Source organism: Protopterus annectens, chromosome 8.part0, assembly GCF_019279795.1.
Source record: "Protopterus annectens isolate FY-2018-M chromosome 8.part0, PAN1.0, whole genome shotgun sequence".
NCBI classification, from domain to species: domain Eukaryota; kingdom Metazoa; phylum Chordata; order Ceratodontiformes; family Protopteridae; genus Protopterus; species Protopterus annectens.
This window is the reverse complement of record NC_056741.1, coordinates 234,137,131-234,156,727: the sequence shown is the minus strand read 5'-3', so window position 1 is coordinate 234,156,727 and position 19,597 is coordinate 234,137,131. Positions and strand designations below refer to the sequence as shown.

The 19,597-nt window shown below is 37.8% G+C and overlaps 1 protein-coding gene across 1 annotated transcript in view; it reads right to left on the bottom strand.

Annotated features, from left to right (window-relative positions):
• LOC122808201 (rootletin-like) overlaps positions 1 to 19,597 on the bottom strand; it is a 546,256-nt gene that overhangs the window by 304,317 nt on the left and 222,342 nt on the right. Inside the window, exon 5 of the mRNA XM_044079170.1 lies at positions 16,326 to 16,472. Coding sequence (XP_043935105.1) covers positions 16,326 to 16,472 — 147 coding nt within the window. The remainder of the gene's footprint in view (positions 1 to 16,325; positions 16,473 to 19,597) is intronic.

Genomic DNA, 19,597 nt, shown 5'->3' with positions numbered 1-19,597 from the left:
AACCCGGGTTCCGAAACCAGAGGACGGAGTCGGCATGGTAGGAGCTGATGTCTGCACCGATAAGGCCTTAAGAGGTATCGGCGCCGGCAGAACATCACCTGGAGCCAAACACTCCGGCTCCGAAGACAAGGATGCGCTAGGAGGAGGAATCATCGGTGCACTGATCGGGACTGGCTCCGGAGCCGACTGGGTTGGAGCCGAAAAAAGTTTAGCCAACACAGGCGACTGCAGGAGCCTCTGGACCACCCTATCCACATCCAAATCAGAGAGTCTGGAGGATTTGGAGGAGAGAGAAGGTGACTGTGATCTCCTATCTGGGGATCCACGTCTAACACTAGGAGACCGGCTCTGAATGGACTCTAACAAAATTGAAGCCGAGGCAGATTCAGGAACCACAGCCACCTCCTGCGGCCCCGAGGACAAGGGAGCCGAGGAGGTAGAATCGATTTTGGTAAACTCCTCCGGAGGCTCTGAAGATACAGATGGAACCGGAGATCTTTTCTTAGCCTTAAAGGACTTGGCTTTAGATAGTGAACCAGAGGAAGAGTCCAAAGACTCCTCAAAGGAAGCCTTCAGAAGACCCTTCAGTATCAGTTTATTTTTTCTTTCCTGTAGCACCCTCGGACTGAAGGCGTGACAAAAGCTACAGGACTCTTGCAAATGTATAGCCCCCAGGCAGTATACACAAACCGAATGTCCATCAGTTATGGACATCTTGTAGCTGCATTTAGAACATTTCTTAAACCCAGAGGGTTTATGTTCCTTTTGCTCCTTAGACATAATCAGCCAGCACACAAACAAAACACAACAGGAAGGTGGGAACCACCGCTAACAACCACTGACAAGAATCTCTAAGTTAAATGATTCCAGAGAGACAAAACCACACACACACACAGAAGACTGTTTTAAGCACAGGAAATTAAGAAAAAACAATCAACAGAAGGAGGACTAGGTCCTCTAAATTAAACGGGCCTAGCCCGTGGGAACAGAGGGATACCAAAATCACTCACACTACAAAAACACGCTAAACAACAATAACAACTAGCTATTAAAATAGCTTTTTGTGAAAAACACCACCAAATAAGTGAAAAAGAAGTTTAGAGCTACTTAGCCACAGCCAAGCGAGACCACGTCCTAGCTACACGAGCAGCACACGAGATTTGGGGTTAGGGAGCAGTGCAACATGGGATACCAGGTTAGCTCAGCCAATTAGAGACTTTGTGCTAAAATAAATAAGTTGGCCGAGTTGGAGCCGATGTTCGGCTCCGAACCCGTGAGTAAAAATGTAGGCGAGATTGGACCACATAATATTTTAGTGATTTCCAGAATTGCTTAGGGTTTTTGTTGTTATTAGACTGGAGCCTAATATAGTAGGATTTTTTTATCTTTGGTGATTAGCTGTTTTGAATGGTTACGAAGTTGTTTGTATTGAAGGAAGGTATTGGGCAGCTTATTGTTTTGGTAAAGCTTCCACAATTTGTCTCCTTGGTGCATAATCTGTTTAGTATGCTTGGATAGCCAAGGAGCTGTATTAGTTTTTATTCTTTTGTTTCTTAGTGGGGCTACAGAATTTAGGGTGTCTAGGAAGACAGAGTTGAAGTAGTCTGTTAACACTGTCAAGTGGGAGGGTTTTTAGAATTTGCCAGTCCATTTGTTTAAGCATACTGGAGAAGGTTGTGGGGTTAAAGTTACTAAGGTTTCGAGTAAGAATGTATTGGTGCTGGTGAGGAGAAGAGTTAGTTGCACGTTGAATGAAAGCTGGGAGGTGGTCACTAATGGAATCAGGAATTGTGCCACAGTTGGTTATTTTATTTGGATCAGAGACTAGGATCCAGTCAATAGTAGATCCAGGGTGGTTAGTTTTGTTAAGTTGGGTGCTAGGGTAGATTTTTTGAGTGAAGTTATAGAGGTTAATGGATATGGATGGAAAGGGACTATTGACCTTGTTCCAGTCAATATTTACATCACCTAGAATGTAAGTTACGTATTTGATTTTAGTAGATTCCCAGTGGAGGACATCTTCGAGGATAGAGATGTTGTTACCAGGAGATATATATAGAGCAATAAAGCAGATGTGTTTATGTTTGTTCAGTTTTAGTAGTCCAGCTGTAAGTTCAGTGTTACTGAATTGAGGAACTGGAATTTGGAGGGGAATTAAGGTAAGTAGGTCAGAGTAGACTAAGGCAGTGCTGCCACCTTTTTTATTTAATCGGTCATTTCTAAGGATGTGAAATCCTGGGGGCAGGATCTCTGAATCAGACATATGGGGTTTAAGCCAAGTTTCGGAGATGGCTAGGATGTCTGGTTGGTTATGGCTTAGACATACTTACATGTACTTAAGTACAATAAATGAAATCCTTTAAAGAACTCTCAAGAGAAAATGCAAAAATTCATTAAGAAATATGCTAAAAAAAAATTTACTGTAGAACAAATTAATTTTATTGATAAACCTATTTTAGCTTCTGAACTAAATGCACATATTAAAAAACTAAAATAAACAAAGCTCCTGGAAATGATGGTATTATTTATTTATTTAACATTTGTTAACCGGGAAAGTCCAACTTGGAACTAAGCCAATTTTCAGCGATGGCCCGGGAAGAAACACTCCAAATGCATGTCTTTGTGCATGGGAGGAAACCAGAGTACCCGGAGGAAACCCACATGAACGCAGAGAGGACATGCAGACTCCACACAGAAGGCACCCCAGCTGAGAATCGAACCAGAGAACCTCTTGCTGTGAGGTGACAACGCTACCACTGCGCCATCCAGGTATCATTCCTGAAATTTACAAGTTAATGCCAAAAGATCCTTTGAACATAATATTTAAGGTTTTCAACATGGTTAAAAACATAAAAAGTGTTCCCCCATCTTGGAGATACTCACTTATTTCCCCAATCTTAAAAGCAGATAAAGATCCATTAAAATGTTCTTCTTACAGGCCAATTTCTTTGTTAAACATTGACTATAAATTATGTCCAAACATGCTGATAGACTGAGACAGTTTCTTCCTCTTCCGATTGATAATGATCAAACTGGCTTTATTTTAAACAGAAATTCCTAAGATAACATTAAAAGATTAGTGTCCTTGACTGATCTTGCAAATAAAACAAATGAAAATGTAACTATAGTAAGTCTAGACATTAACTGTGCTTTTGATTTGGTAAATTGGAACTATCTTTCATTAGTAAAAATGAAGTAGAAGAAAAATCCCTGGGAAGATGTGCCAAGAGTAGAACAAATACAATGTAGTAAAAATCCAACCTAAAGCATAAGACATGGCAGACTGTAGTTAAAAACCTCAAGAGTTTAATAAAACAAACCTAGGGTAAGCGCTTTCACACTCAAAGTGCTTCTTCAAACCACAAAAACAGCCTGAAAATGCATTCATATATAGTACTAATTAAGCAAATAATTAATTTAAAGAAACATTGGCTAATTAATGGTAGAGACCTCTAGATTTTAAATGGGGATTTAAAGAAACCTTCCCATTTAAACCAGGTGACTTAGCTTGTAAATTAAAAATCCAGTGCAATTCTCTTAGCTCTGTATAGTTCCTTAAATCACCTCCACGTTTGTTTTCATAAATCACTTCTATCACCCTAAAGAGAAAGGTATAAGCAGCATCAGTTTCTAAAGTATGCTTAGCTATAGCACTCCTGATATCACCCACCACAGTGCTATATAAATGCTTCCTTATCCTTTCGTACAAATTATGATTGCTTTAACCTACATAAAAGCAATTACATGCAACACAAGTTGCAAGATAAATAATGTTGGGAGTACGACAATCTGCTGAGACCTTAAACTTAAACACATAACTGGTGAGAGGGTGAATGAAGGTGTCACAAAGCTCTATATATTTGCAGAAGTTATATCTATGGGACCTCCTCATGCCCTTTGCATGGCCTGAGCCCTTACTGGAGGTGTGGCTGGTGATGCACCTAGATTTAGATACAAGAATAAGAAGTCATTAAAGCGGTAGTTGTGCTATAAGGTACATCAAGATTCCAATAAGGGTGATGATGATTCCAAGACGGTGGATGTCCTGTAAACACCCTTTCTATGAGGCTCCTATCTAATTAAAATAATTATGGTCTTTTAGCCATTCATTTACAACCAAGAAGCTAGATTCTAACTGCTCTCACCTCTCCAAACTACATCCATATTGACTTTTGAGGTTTCTTGGATATATACCGTGAGTTTATATTCTGTTACTAAGTCTCAAGAGCTCCAGGGAGCTATTTTCACATGTATACTCTAGGCCTGAATAGGCACATCACAAGTTGGAGGTGGTTACAGACCGCTACTTCTGCCAAAATATGTTGAAAGAATCCGAAAACATGGAGGCAGAAACCAGCAAAATCAAACCGCAATAGTTTCCCCTAAGAAGGAAACTCTTTCCAAAAGACAGAAAATTAAACAGATAGATACTTCAAAATCCAGTGCTAAACAGAAGCTGGAGGCCAACACAAACATGGAAGATCTTAAGGAAGCTTTATTACCACTACAGTTGGCCGTTCAAGGTTTCTTTGAGCAACTTTCAGGTTTTGGCAATAAACTAAATCAAGCTATGGAACATACTGAACAAACTACCAAAAACATGAGCTGCAGATTGCATTACTAAAAGAAGAATTAAGCGCCAAAAATTCCACTCTAATAGAAATTCAACAAAAAATCCTTGATTTAGAAGCCAGGAGCAGAAGAAACAATATTATAGTAAGAGGTCTACCTGAATCAATTGACTGAGACCATGCTGCAATTGTTTAATTATATATTAAAACCTGGCTCACATGACAATAACATTATAACTGAGAGAGCTCATCAAGCTTTACACACTAAACAATTGTCAAATACCCCGAGCCAAATCTATGTCAAACTGTAGAATTTTCAAGATGTCCAGAGAATTTTATCGGCAGCTAGAAAACAAAAACTAATCTCCTGGAATGGTCACAAAATAACTGTGTCGCAGGATCTCCCAGTAGCCATTAAAGAAAAGTGCCAAATGCTCTCCCCGTTTTGCACTGATCTCATCAAGAGAAATATTAAATTTCAAATGTGGTATCCATATACTTTAAGCTTTTCTTATAATGATGTTAAACATACTGTAGACTCACCTAAAGATGCAAAACTCATTTTCCTGAAGTGTTTCAGAAAAGCCCTTGAAGCTTAACTCTACCGCGAAGGAAAAGATGCATTGTTTCCCCTTTTGGAGGTTGTTGCTGACCTCATATTTTATTTCCTTAGCAAAACAACCTATTTTTCCTAAAACAGTAAATGTTAATGCTTCTATTTTTCTAAAAATATAAATCAAAAAAACGGTCCCGGAAGTGCTCGTCAGACAGGAAGTATCCCTCTAGGAGCGTATCTTTTGGCTTCTGGTGAATGGCAGGCTGGATTTCAAGTTACAACTGCACGCTTCTGCCCATACGCCTTCTGTGGACTGAGATAAATGCACAAATGGCTGCACTATGGTTATACAAAGCGAGACATCTCAAAATCAAAACGGCTTAATCGAGTTTATGGACGTTCTGGCTCTAAAGGTAGAGAGCCTACACAGTTACAGTTAAGTTGCAGCTTTCTGATGAGCAGAGTGAGATTTCCTTTTTCCAACAACTGGATAATACTCTGGCAATGAACCCTGTCTAAGGAACCACATTTATTATTAGATAAATGACTGTCAAGATATAATATCAAGGACAATGGTATATTTTGTTTCAAATTTAATTGTGGGGTATGTTCTGAAATTATTATAAATGTACAGCTCATTCTTCATATCTAGTTTCTGCCATTGTTTAGGTAGCTTTTTTGTTTCTCGACTCCTGTTTTACTCAGTATCTTTTGGGTCTTATGCATAAGCAATGCGATCAGAACCAAATACAAAGGGATATTATCTTAATATGATGTCGCTGTTCTAATATAATTTCTGTTATGATAAATCAAATGGATAATGAACATTATTCCCACAGCAGTTTGAAGAGTCACAATGTTTTAACAGTGAAGGATAATTTAAATGTCAAGGGGCTAGAAAGTATTTGGTCAGCCTGCGTACTGTGTGTTTATACCCTAATATGCCGATATGGCAAGTTATCTGTTTGCACTATATCTTGTTTATATAAATTTTCTATTTTTTGCTCTTTAGAAGCATAACTGTAATATGCTTCCTGCTAAAGTTTTCCCTGCAGTTACTGTATTATTATTAACTAGCATCTAAATGAAATGCTTGTACTTAGCAATTTAATGCAATGTTTTTTTAGTACCATACTTTTTTGTACCTTTCATATAGGAGAGGATTGGAATATTGTTAGAAGGGTAAGGATGATTACTCTAGGAATTGTAGTGCTATTATATATATGTTTTAGAATGTTCAAAAGGTTTAAAATATTGGTGGTAATTTTATTCTTAGGTTGCACAACCTCTCAATATGATAAACATCTCAATAGATGTATATGTGTAACTGTATCTCATCATACTCTTTCATTTAGCTGGGGTAAGTGGGTAGGCACAGGGTTGCTACTGGAAATGTGTGCTAGGGCTACTGTGCATATGCTACTCTATGTACATCTATTTCCCATCCTTATAGTCATTATGTTTTTTCCTCTCTCTCGGAACCTTGTAATTCGCAAATACTATATTTCCTTAATAATAACATTCACCTCATTAATCAAACTCTAGGAATGTGGATCATAGATTCCTGGAATGTGAGGAGGTTGCAGGATAAAAATAAGAAAACTCTATTGATGAATCTAATTTTTAAATCTGATACACATATATGTTTTTTTACAGGAGACACATGCTGAGTGAGGACTGGAAGGGAATTTCAACTAAAAAATGGATCAAAGAAATAATTGCAGCTGGGGACAATTCAAGATCAAAAGGTGTAGCTATTATTAAAAAATTGTTTCAGACAACAATCTTAGATCAATGTTCAGATGAGAAGGGCAGATGGTGTTACTTTATAACTACTAATCCAATTAATAGGAAACAAACTCTTTTACTCAACGTCTATGGTCCCTGTCAGAAACAACAGGATATTATTTTAGAAATCCACATCATCTTATGAAACTTTCCTGACCATGAGCTTACATCTGGTGGAGACTGGAACTCGGTCATTGATCCGGGGGTAGATCGTACTAGCAACCCCTTATCCCAAAATATGCAAGCATCACCTGCCTTGGGTGAACTAATGACTGACTTAGGTCTAATTGATCCTATTTCTTTTGGTGAAGGGCAGGAGAGGAAAGGTATATACACTTACTTTTCCAAATGTCACAATACTTGGTCTAGAATAGACTTCTTCCTTATTTCACAATCACTTGCGGAAGGAGATATTAAATATTATGCGGAACCGAGACACTTCTCAGATCACTCTAGAATCACCTTAAAGCTCCTTTCACCCACTAACTTGGTTAAAAGGGTCAAGAATTGTAACTGGTCTTTGAATAATAACCTATTACATAACTCAGAGGTTATTCGGGAAATGTCTAGCATTTTAACACAGCTAAATAATAGCATGGAAGACATAAATATTCCGTATGACATTCAATGGGCGGCTTGCAAAACACCGATTAGGGGAGTCCTTATCTAGAAAGCTTCCTATCTCAAAAAAGTTGCATTAGAAAGAGAAAGTTAGTTTGTGGCGGACTTAGTAGGCTTAGAAAAGAAGTATCAATATCAACCTGATCCTAATATTGAAAACCTAATTAATAATACCCAAAGACAATTACATGAATTACATCAACAAAAGTATTCTATATATGAACTGAAATGCACAGCCAAATACTCAGAGTGGGCACAATTCCCATCCAAAGTCTTAGCAAGTATTATTGCAAATAAACAGGAAACGGGTAGAATTTCACTTCATCACCAGGATAAGGTATTTAAGTCTGATACCAAAATACTTGAGCTATTTCACCTGATTTATTCTGAATTATATAGCATGAATAACCAACAATCCCCCTTCGAAGATATATCAGAATTCCTTGATAAGAGAACATTCCCCTAAATTAAGTAAACAATATGTGGAAGTCCTAGATGCTCCCCTTGCTTTACAAAAAGTGACTGATGTCATAGGAAGACTGAAAAAGAGGAAAGCACCCGGCCTGGATGGCTACACCTCAGAATTTTATAAAACTTTTATCGTAACCATATCACCCATATTACTGAAAATATACAACCACATTAAAACTTATGGAATATCTGACTATCATCTTAACTCCAAAACAATTTGCATTCCTAAAAACCCCTTAGATAAGTTTAACCCACATAACTACAGACCCATATCCCTATTAAATGTAGATATCAAAACTCTCTCATTAATTTTAGCCATAAGAATGAAAAATGCTATGCCTCATATAATTTCTCCAGAGCAAACAGGTTTAATGATGAATAGACAGACTTGGGACAATACCTTAACATTAGATGCTATGTTGCATCTCAACAGGAAAAACTACAGCCCAAAATATGGGCTAATACTTGATGCCTGCAAAGCATTTGATAGGGTAAGTTGGAAATTTGTATTCACTACCATGTCTTACTTCAATATCCCTAAAAGTCTTATCAATATTATTGAAAATCTGTACAGTAAAACTTATACCTATCTTTATATTAATAAGACATTATCTAAGCCCATCAAAATACTGAATGGAACTAGACAGGGATGTCCCTTGTCGCCCTAACTTTTTAACCTTTACCTCGAGCCCCTACTGCTTTCAATATCCCAAATTATATTTCATTCCATCCCCAAAACTTTAAATGTCAAGACAAGTTTATCGGCTTACGGAGATGATTTAAATATCTATTTTGAACATCCCATCTAAGACATTAGGAGATTAGCAGACACAATAGACTCTTTTTCTACGGTTTCAAATTAGTTAATAAATCCAAAGAAATCATTGATTTTCCCCATAAACCCGTCAGGTCATAAAGAATATCTGTTCACAGAATCTCCTTTCAGAATGAACTACTCCCTTAAATATCTGGGAATACATTTTGACCATACTTCCCAGTCTATGTACCAGAATAATCTCATGAAAGTATGGATGGGTATCTTACAGGATTTGCACAGATGGCAACAACTAAATCTAGCCCCCCTGTCTAAAACTGCAATTATATGGATGAATGTCCTACCTAAATTATTATATCAATTCAATACTCTAAATCTAATCATCCCTAATAACTTTCAAAAGATTAATAAAGAGCTTGCCAAGTTCATATGGTTTCCAAAAGCGACTAGAATAAGTTATCAAATCCTAAACTAAAAGGCGGTCTAAGCTTGCCCGATTTTTGTCTTTATTACTTGATAATATGTGCAAGCAGGGTTATACGAATCTCAACGTTCACTCAGGTGGACAATGTATGGTACCCTCAATGGACTAAACTCTGGCATAGTCACGTAAACAGTAATAATTTTAATCCTATAGCCCTACCTTTCTTAACAGCTAAAATCTTGAATACTTTCCCCATTAACAGCATCATGAAGCAAAGGGTTAAGGACTTCCAAAGCTTAATAAAGTATATGGAGTTAGAGAATACCCTTCACGTATTGCAACCAATTCATATGAACCCTAATATTAGGTTAAACAACAAAATGATTAGTCTACTTGACTACCCCTTAATAAGAGATTATACTGTCTGGGATATACACAGACATAAGGAGAAATCAATAAATGAACTTAAGGATGAGCTAAAACTTGGTCAGAAGTACACTATCATTCTTCATCAAACCAGAGAACTCCTAACAACGGTAGTAGTAGATGAACCCAATATTGGAATGTTTCTGCTGCTATGGAAATCATAAAAAGCCTATCTAAAAGTAAAAACATGATATCTAACACTTACAAACTATTGATGGCCTCTAAGCATCAGAATGTAGTACTCTTCTCCAACTACTGGGATCAACAGAATAGTAACCTCAGTAAAGACCAAAAACTCAGAGCAACAGAATCAACCCTTAAGTTTTGCCCCTTTAAAAAGCTGATTTATACTCAATTAATGATAAATAATAATACTTATTTTACATCATGTATTTTAAATAAATTCAATTCCAATACATCCCCGTCAAGTCCTTGCTGCTCCTTTCCCCAAGCGGACTTGCTGCACATTCTCTGGTCCTGTAGTCACACATGCAAACTTTGGTGCTCCCTTAAGGTTAGACTAAAAAAGATGGGTTATCAAAAATTGACCCTATCACAGGAACAAGCGATCCTGCACATTACTGACCTCAGGTTACCTAAGCTAAAGTTTCATGTACTCATCCCTCTATGCTTATTGACCAAATTCTATACAACCAGAATTGTTTTAGATAACACTAAACTTTCTTGGTGCGACCTCAAGAGTTTAGTGATAAAATACGTATCTTCACAAAAAATCTTCATTAATAACCCTAATAAGCGAGAGTACTACCAGAAAATCTGGAAAATGATTTTCGATATTATTCAGGGCGACTAGAAATTGTATGACCATTCCTGATGCTTCAGATTTAACTCCGATATGCTGAATTACCTCCTCTTATGACTCTGTTTCTACAGAATTACTTGGTTTTATTCTACAGAATTCACAGTAGCACCTTTTATGTAATCTTTTTTTGGTATATATATATATATATATATATATATATATATATATATATATATATATATATAATCTTGTACATAGGCTGTAAAAAGGGAGAAAAAAGGAAAACTATGTCATATAAGAGGACTATAGTATAATGCATATATTCACGACAAAACCTTTTTTCATTTTGTACTTAACTTTTTTCTTGATTGTATGGTCATGCTATATTATTTCATTTTCCTTTTGATAAAATCAATAAAAAGCCATTTGAGAAAAAAAAGATTCCAATAAGGGTTCAAGCATTTATATAGCACTCGGGTGGCTAATATCAGGAGTGCTATAGCTAAGCATACTTTAGAAACTGATGATGCTCATACCTTTCTCTTAAGTTGGATTTTTACTTCATTATCTTTCATTAGTTGCTGGGCACCTTAGCGTTCATGAAAATCTACTGCCAATCATTAGCGGACCGGAGTTCCGCTGTGGCGACCCCTAACCGGGAAAAGCCAAAAAACAACAACAAGTACTTGAAGAAAACTTTTCTAACAAATTTATACAATTTATTAATCTTTTATATTTTAATTCTCAGGCATATATCAAAACAGGCTCATTTACTTTGGAATCAACTAAAATCTCCAAAGGAACTAAAGAAGGATGCCCACTTTCACCTTTACTGTTTACATTAGTTATTGAGCCATTTGCTAATCTCATAAGATCACACCCAGATATTAAATGTGCTTTTAAAGATAAAAATGTAACAGTTAAAATCCAGCTGTTTGCAAATGATATTCTTCTGACATTAAATGACTACAATAGCTCTCTCTCAGCTCACCTTATTCTAATGGAAACCTTCCAAAAAAATATGGACTTACCTTCTATAAAAATAAAACAAAAATATTACCTATAAGTTATAGTGCTAAGGACATGGGGAAGATTTCATTAAATATATAGTCCAAGAAAAATCAGTTAAACTACTTAGGAATAGCTATTGCTAAAAATATTAAAATAATATATATCAATTACAATATCAGCCCGTCATCTACAGAAAACCTCATCAATAAGTGTAATTGATATTTTTTTACTACAGATGAGAAACTTTCTATAATTAAAATGATTACTCTCCTAAAAAATGTTATATCTAGTGCAATCACCATCTTTACCTCCTCCTAAAACATTTGTAAAAAAGTTTAATTTTTTTAATTTTAAGATTCTTGTGGTATCCTAATAAGGTTAGGATAGCATTAAGTAATCATAATAGAGATTGATCCTTTGGAGGTATTGGGTTACCTGACGTAGAATTATACTCCTTATCATCTACAATCAAAACAATAATTCTGGTCAAATACCTTTTATACTACTAAATGGAAAGACATTCTAGGAAAATTTTTGACTCAGTCAAGCTTCTTAAGACATTCTAATCAACATCTAACCTCAAATAATTCTTTGTACTGGTTATTAAACAAATATTTAATAAATAATCTTAATTTAACATTTAAATCTGATATTAATACTATAATAGTGAATGCTCTGAGAAGCTTTATTTACAGAAACTCAATCTATAAATCATGTTTTTTCTTATCTTTCCTATAGCCTATACTCAAAATAATATTTCTTCTTTAAATCCGTCTGTAAAGACTACTTTTAAAGAAAAAAATCTGATATGTTGGTCCCAGTTATTAAATAAAGAAAGCATGTATTTCACTCAATATATAATTAAGAAGTTTAATTTAGGTGAAGACTATGGCTACATGTTCAAATCTGTATACAATTTGTAGAACGCAGAATTAAAGTTATGCAACCATCAGGGAGAAAGACTGTTCCTAATGTTATTGATATTTTACTTATTTTTGTGCAACAAAAAAATAAATGGAAAAGGGCCTATTATCCAAAATGTATAAAATGATAAGAAAATAATTACAATATATCAAAGAAAACCAATAGAATTACTTTAAACATATAAACAACAAGTCCCCTAGTGATGAAGACAAACAACTATTTCTCTTATCATCCAAACAAACCACATCTTCACTTAGATGGAAAGTGTACTCATGGAATTTTTATACAGGTCTTTCTTTACACCACAGGGAATAGAATTAATATCTAAAACTAAGACGGTTTGTTGGAAGTGTAAATTGGATGCTAAAGCTGACTGGGAAGATATATTTTTTGAATGTGTTGTAATCAAACCATATTGGAAGGAAATTAATGATTTTTTTACAGTCTTTATTTTCTGATAAATTTATCTTAACTAAATCTTTGGTCCTTTTTAATACTCCGGTACCTGTGTTACAAGACTGAAGTATCTAGTTCTGTGGCTCATATTAACAATTGCAAGGAAAGTAATAACGAGAAACTGAAACAGTGAATTCACTCCCTCCTTCAAAGAATTCTTGACCATTGCCTCTGAAGTGTGCCACCTGGAACTTATTACAATAAAATCAAGATCTGCAAGAATCACTTCCTCAGACAATAATTGGAAAGGACTAAGTGAACTCAAATAAACAATGATCACTTTTCTATGAATAACTGAAACTATTTTTTAACATTACTTATTAGTTAGCAGATACCGTGTTAACAGTTGCTTTAAATAGTTGTTTTATGTGTTCTTTATAATAGTTTTAACATTTTGTTTATGCTTGATTTTTACTTTTTACTATGTCAATTATTTCTCTCCTAAATGAAATGTTTTTAAAATTTTAATAAAAATATTTGGGAAAAAAAGGATTTAAAAAAAGAAATGTTCCTGTCCTCCAGGGAGGAAATCATTTGTTTCATTTTATTTTTATACTTTACTGCTACTTTATCATATGAAACTGGCAGTTAAGGGCTCCCATGGCTAGGGTAGCAGAAGTGTAGACTTTTTATTTTTTACCACACCTATCAAGGGCCCAGCTTTCCTTGTCAGTAGGTAAAGAATTCTTAGAAGACCTGACTTTTGCTCCCTTGGCACCTGGAGTGACAACCTCTTGGTCAGCAGAGGGTTTTTTTGAAGAAGTATTTGTGTGAGTCCAAACCTGTCTGGTTTTTGAGGGGCTGGGGGTAGAGAGTCTGGGGTTCAAGGAAGAGTCCATAAAAACATCTTCCATCACCTCCAATACAGGAGGACTAGCCAAAGGTTTGTGTTCTGGAGGAGTCAAGGAACTCTCTAACCCTCTTTTTAGATTGTGGGTATTCCTGTTCTTGCCACTGGAAATGTTCCTTCATGGCATGGAGTGTTTCCCCAAAGGTGATGTCTTTGGGGGGTGACTCTGATGGCAGATTCTCCTCAGAATCTGAATCCTCAAAGAAAGTAAGGTAAGGCCCTCTTCAAAGACAGACACCTCCTGGTCAGAATCATCACTTGATTCCAGTGGGTCAGAAAAACTTCAAGGGTAGGATCCCTCTTCCTTTTCCTTGGGGAAGGCTCAAAAGGGGGTTTGCCTAGCTCTGACTAAGGAGATGACATCCTCAGCTAATCTAAACAGGTCTTGCTGATAACCTGCTGAGTGGATGCCGGTAGACATAGGAATAGGACTTGAGGTAGAACCCTTCTCAGAAATTGCTTTAGCCTTGGGATTAGGTACCTTCGCCATCCCTGACGCCAGCCTCGTTGTAAGGCAGGACTAATGCAGGCTGATACCGTGAAGGAACATCACCAGTACAAGATCGCTCACTGGAAGCAGAGGTCTGCTGAGCGACTCCAGACCCACCCAACAAACTGAAAGCCAGGGTGTGTGTAGAAGTTGAGGGACCTGACAACAAGTTGGACTCTGTAAGGGTCTCGAAAGAGGCCTGTGCCACTACCTGAGTTGCAGAAGGGGGCTGTGACTGCGCCTCACTTTCCTCAGCGATAAAGAGCCTTGGGGGACTGGCCGATGGTGAATGGTTGTTGTCTGAGGCCTTAAGCCTGGGTCTTTTTGTCCTTGTCTTTCTTACATTTAGGAAACCCAACCTCAGGATGACCGGTGGACGCCATCAAATGATGCGCGGAAGAATGCAAACTAAGATGCGTAGCTAAGATTTCAGCTCTACGCCTGACAGTCCTAGAATTGAAACGGGGGCAAAAACAACTAGGGACATTGTGATCTGGGCCTAGACAGGTGACACACAAAGTATGAAAATCTCAGTGTGGGATTTGCTTACCACAGTGGAGGCAATTGTTAACCTTATCTGACATGAGCTAAAGCAAGAAAAAGAGTTCCCCAACAGGGTACTTAGCTTTGGAATACTTCTCTATGGTGCGGACTGACTGATGCACTGAAACACTGCTTCGAGCTCCAATGGCAAAACAAGGCTGATGTAATGGTGATGGCTGGTAATCTTTATACCCAAGCATACTGAAATCAGGGAAGGGCGTCCGCCAGCCTTAGGAGGAGGGAGATTTTTACTCTGATAGTTGGGCTGGCCAAGGGCTTCCACAGCAGGAAATTCCAAAAATCAGGACTGCAATAGTGAAACATGAAGAACATCGGCAAGTTGCTGGTTCCAGCAAAGGAAAGAAAGTGAAAACAGCCCATATAGGGTTAAATGTACCACTGAGCAGTATGGAAAGCAAGACAACAGAAAACATTGGGAATTGCACGGAGCAACATTTATGTCAAATTATAGTCTAGGATCACTTACAGACCAATCAAAAACAAGTAGATGGGGGCGAGATGAAAAAACAAACCCAACGGCAATCAACTGTGAATTAGCACCTCCTCCAACAACAACAAAAGAATCCACTAATAAAGAGTAAAACATACTTAACCAAGAAATTAACTTAAGGAAGGAAAAAGACAGATCAAGTCCATGTCGGACAGAGATGAAGGCTTCACTGTTACAGGAATGACTTAAGCTTGGGCACTGAAAGAGTTGGGTGGGGGACAGTGGAAGTGAGCAGCTTGTGCCAGCTCATAGATCCTGGGGTAGGTAATGGTGGTTTCCCATCCAGCCAACTTACTCCCTTGTGATCCTGGTCTTGGATAATATAAATGCTGTTGACTGGGGTAATGTGGCTTGGCTTTCTCTCAAACCAGTAAAATTAAAGTGTGTGTGTGTGTGTGTGTGTGTGTGTGTGTGTGTGTGTGTGTGTCTGTGTGTGTAAGCATGCATGCATGTCAATGGAGGGTACAGGAAACCCCTGCAGTGGGGTGGCAGGTGCCCACATCAGCCAACAGGGGTGGGGCAATGGACTTAAGGAATAAATTTGAGGGCTGCTCCAAAACAACAGAACTAGCGACTTGCCCCACCCCACAGGAACTAAATGAACCAGGACTGGTTCTTGCCCTGTCAGGAACAAACTGGTCAGTGGAGCACAAGGGAAGCTGACAGTCAGCAGGCAGCAGCAACTCAAAAGAAAAAAATAAATAAATAAACAAATAACTGCTGTATGTTCACAAGCCTATCATGCATTATTAAAGGTTTCAAGTTTGAGTAACACGATGGTATTTCCAAGTCACAGATGTCCTTTCCATGGCATAACCTGGTAAGAAACATGGTAGTGTTTTAATCTCTTGGCACTTCCAAACAGCACTATGACTACATATATATATAATAAATTCTAAGGAAATGCAGTATTTACAGAAATTATCAACAAAGAATGGTACAAAATATGAGATGTTAAACACCAACAATGCTTATTCCTTTTCTGATATAATGCTCAATGCTAATATACAAGTACTGGATATAATGAGCTTTCAGAAATAACGGCAACAATCTCACAACCCTGCCTCACTTAACAAATGCCAGCAGGAATTCTGTTAAAGAGTCGAAAAAAAGAAATCATGGGTAATTAAAACAAAAATACTGACCTGCAAGATGCTCTGATGGAGTGTGACTTTATCCAGAGCAAGGGCTTCATTCATGGCACTAAGTTTAACCACTGCATCCTGAAGATGTGCTGCTTCTGTCTTCAACTGATTGTATGACAGAGTGACTTCAACAAATGACTGCTCTGCCTGCAGATGGGCCAGGAAGTTAGATGGTCAATATCTATGTACCTGGATATATCAGATACTGCAAAGATGCAGATATACTCATAACTACATAACAGGTTTACATATACGCACTGCATTTAGAATTTCACACTATGTATACAATATGTATATGCATTTTTAATATGTCAAATACACCACAAACAAAGTTCTGTAATGAAATGTTACTTATATGCAGAACAAAACCTGACAGAGGAGGTGAATGATTCATAAATTGAAGATCAGACAATACTACACCCAGTTCTGCAGGAAGAAGCTAATTTGCTACGTATAGCATAGCCACTTACTTTTCACACAGCTTTCCGGTCAATACACGCATACACTGCCATCAATAAATATATCATAAGACACGAGAAGAAAGAGAAAGCAGCTGATTGTCTGGCACAAAAACAGAGGGCAGCAATCTTTGATGTTTATAACAATGGCTCAAGAATAAGTCCACACTGTAAAAATCAGCTTGGATGGATAGGGGTATTGGATTTTGGCCTGCTGTCCTATCTCAGACAGAAAGAATGGGAACTACTGTTGCGTCAATGATCACAAATGTAATCCACAGGACCTAAAAGTAACACAATTTTTAGGAGGGGGGTGAGGAGCCGTGATGTACGTCCAATGTACAAGTGTATGGAAATGCTCACAAAACATACCCCATATCACTTTGTGTTGCATTCTACTTAAAGGGACTGTAACCACTTAAGTTGGAAAGACTTGACTGGTGAAAGGATGCACATTGAATCCATGATAAGGAACATTTAGAATTTTGGTGGAAAGGGGTTAGAAAAGGCCAAATTTGAATTCAAAAGGTTTAACGATGCAACGTGAAGAGTATTAACAACAGAAAAATTGTTTGTGTGTGTTGGGGGGGGGGGTATGGCTTTTCCAGGAATTTCAGAGTGCTTCCATATGATAAGATCATCAGAAAAGGAAAAGATGTCATGGTCACAAAGACTTGTACTGTACATCATAAAATGCAAACGCAAAACTGTTAACCAAAGGCCCAGAGAGTTCACATGTGGCAAATGCACACAAGATTCTGTCACTTCTTTAAAATTAATTGAGACCGTCGTCACATACTTCCTAGTGTGTCAGTTCCATACCTGCCATTTCTGTAAAATGCCTCTAGCACTGACATTGCTTTGCACTTCATAGGTGTCTTACTTTGTTAAGTAAAGAAATAGCTTTTTAACTTCAACAATCATGGTAAACAATGAAATTAAATAACAAAAAATGCTGGCCTAACAGTATGTGGGGAGGGCATCTACCAGCACCTAACATTTCTCACATTTCCTAAGCTCCAGATTCAAAAAGCAGCCCATGTGTATGAGGGACCAAGCAGGGAAGTGCTTGGTCCCTCATACACCTCACTCAGGGGAAAGTATGAGCTACTCCCCATGCTTCCACCTATTTTGGCATTCTTGGTGAAGATAATGAGGTATGGTGATTGTATGAAAGCCAAAATTAGGTGGTAGGATCTAGAAGACAGCAACAGATTGCTGAGGAAGTACTGGTTGCAGTGTCACTGGTTAACCGGTTTAAATTACGTTAATGACCTAAAGGAGACCTTATAAGCCTAGCCATAAAACCCAACTTGTTTTTTACCCAAGTACCTTTGACACCTATATGGTGGGGTATATTAGTAAGGAGATAGCTAATGTTTTTTTGTGTGTGTGTGTGTGTGGGGGGGGGGGGTATGTTAGTTGGGGATTAATGTGCCTATTGTCATCCTCCGTTCATCACAGACATGGGGGCCATACCAAGAAAGAATTTGCAGTTTCCCATTTGATGATCAAGGATTCTTTTGAATAGGATCAGGGATGGACTCTGCTTCACATGGATGGAGAGATTATTCCATAATGCGAGGATCCTTTGAGACACGTATCGGTCTCCCCAGCATGTTCTAGTTTATGCTGCAAGCAAAATTCAGGTCCTTGGATCTAGTGTTTCTGGTGCTGTTTGTTTTGTGGATGTGCAAGTGATCCATCAGACATGGATCTCAGGATGCCTAACATGCCAGGCATAGATCACTTCTCAGTAACAAGCAGAAGACTGAGTATAGAGATAAGGCCTTAAGGTGAACTGTGCAGGACAGGGTATTCACACTCTGGATTCTTCTGGTGTGGAACCTTTAAGGACATTCCAACTGTTGCAAGTACCTGGTTAAGTGCATTTCATAAGGGGGCACTGTACTCAATGACAGGTCTGATAAGTGCTAAGTAGACTGACACTATTAATTTCCTTCGACCTGGATAACATACACTTGCTTACGAGTTGGGTGACATAAAATAATTTTCTTACTATCTATGTTACAAGTTGGATGGAAAGCCAGATTACTGTCTACATATGTTCCCAGCTCCCTAATTAATGAGTCAACTGTTAAGGGTGTTTTATTGATGGGAATAATTAGCTTGAGCAGATGATTTCCCAAAGGGCACTGAAATGCAGTTCTTCACATTTAGTTTTAATCTGTGGCTTTGACACCAGTTATTTGTTTGTATTAGACCCTCTTAAAGGATGCCGGAGTTGTGGGAGAAATCTATGGTAGCTCACCAATTTATAGCCATCTGCGAAACTGGTGAGCCAGAAATCTTTGACATTAGACTTGCCTTTCAAGAGGTAGCTTCCAAAAAGAAGTAGGCCTAACACAGAGCGCTACGGTACATAGTTGGTGACTGGTCTCCTGGTGGAGGTGATCTCACTAATCCCGACTTCTTTGGTTCTATCTGTGAGCCAATCAGCAATCCAGTAAGTTATGTAAAGATTTATACCTAGTTCTGACAGTCTGTCAATACTTGAGTTGGGGACTGTACTGAATGCCTTGGCCAGGTTAAGGTAGGTGGCATGCAGTCTTCCCCTCATCCATAGCCTTGGTAAGAAGTCTACCAGGTTGAGTAGGCAAGACCTTCCCTTAAAGCCAAACTGGGATGGGTCCAGTGTCTGTAGACTGCCAATGTCCTTGCCGATCATTTCCATGACAATTCATTCCATGGCTTTGCATATTAGACTTGTCAGACTGATGGGTATGTAGATGTTCTTCGTGTTTCACTGTTGCATTCATTACATTTGGGTAATCTGCTGGCAGGTTGCCCTCA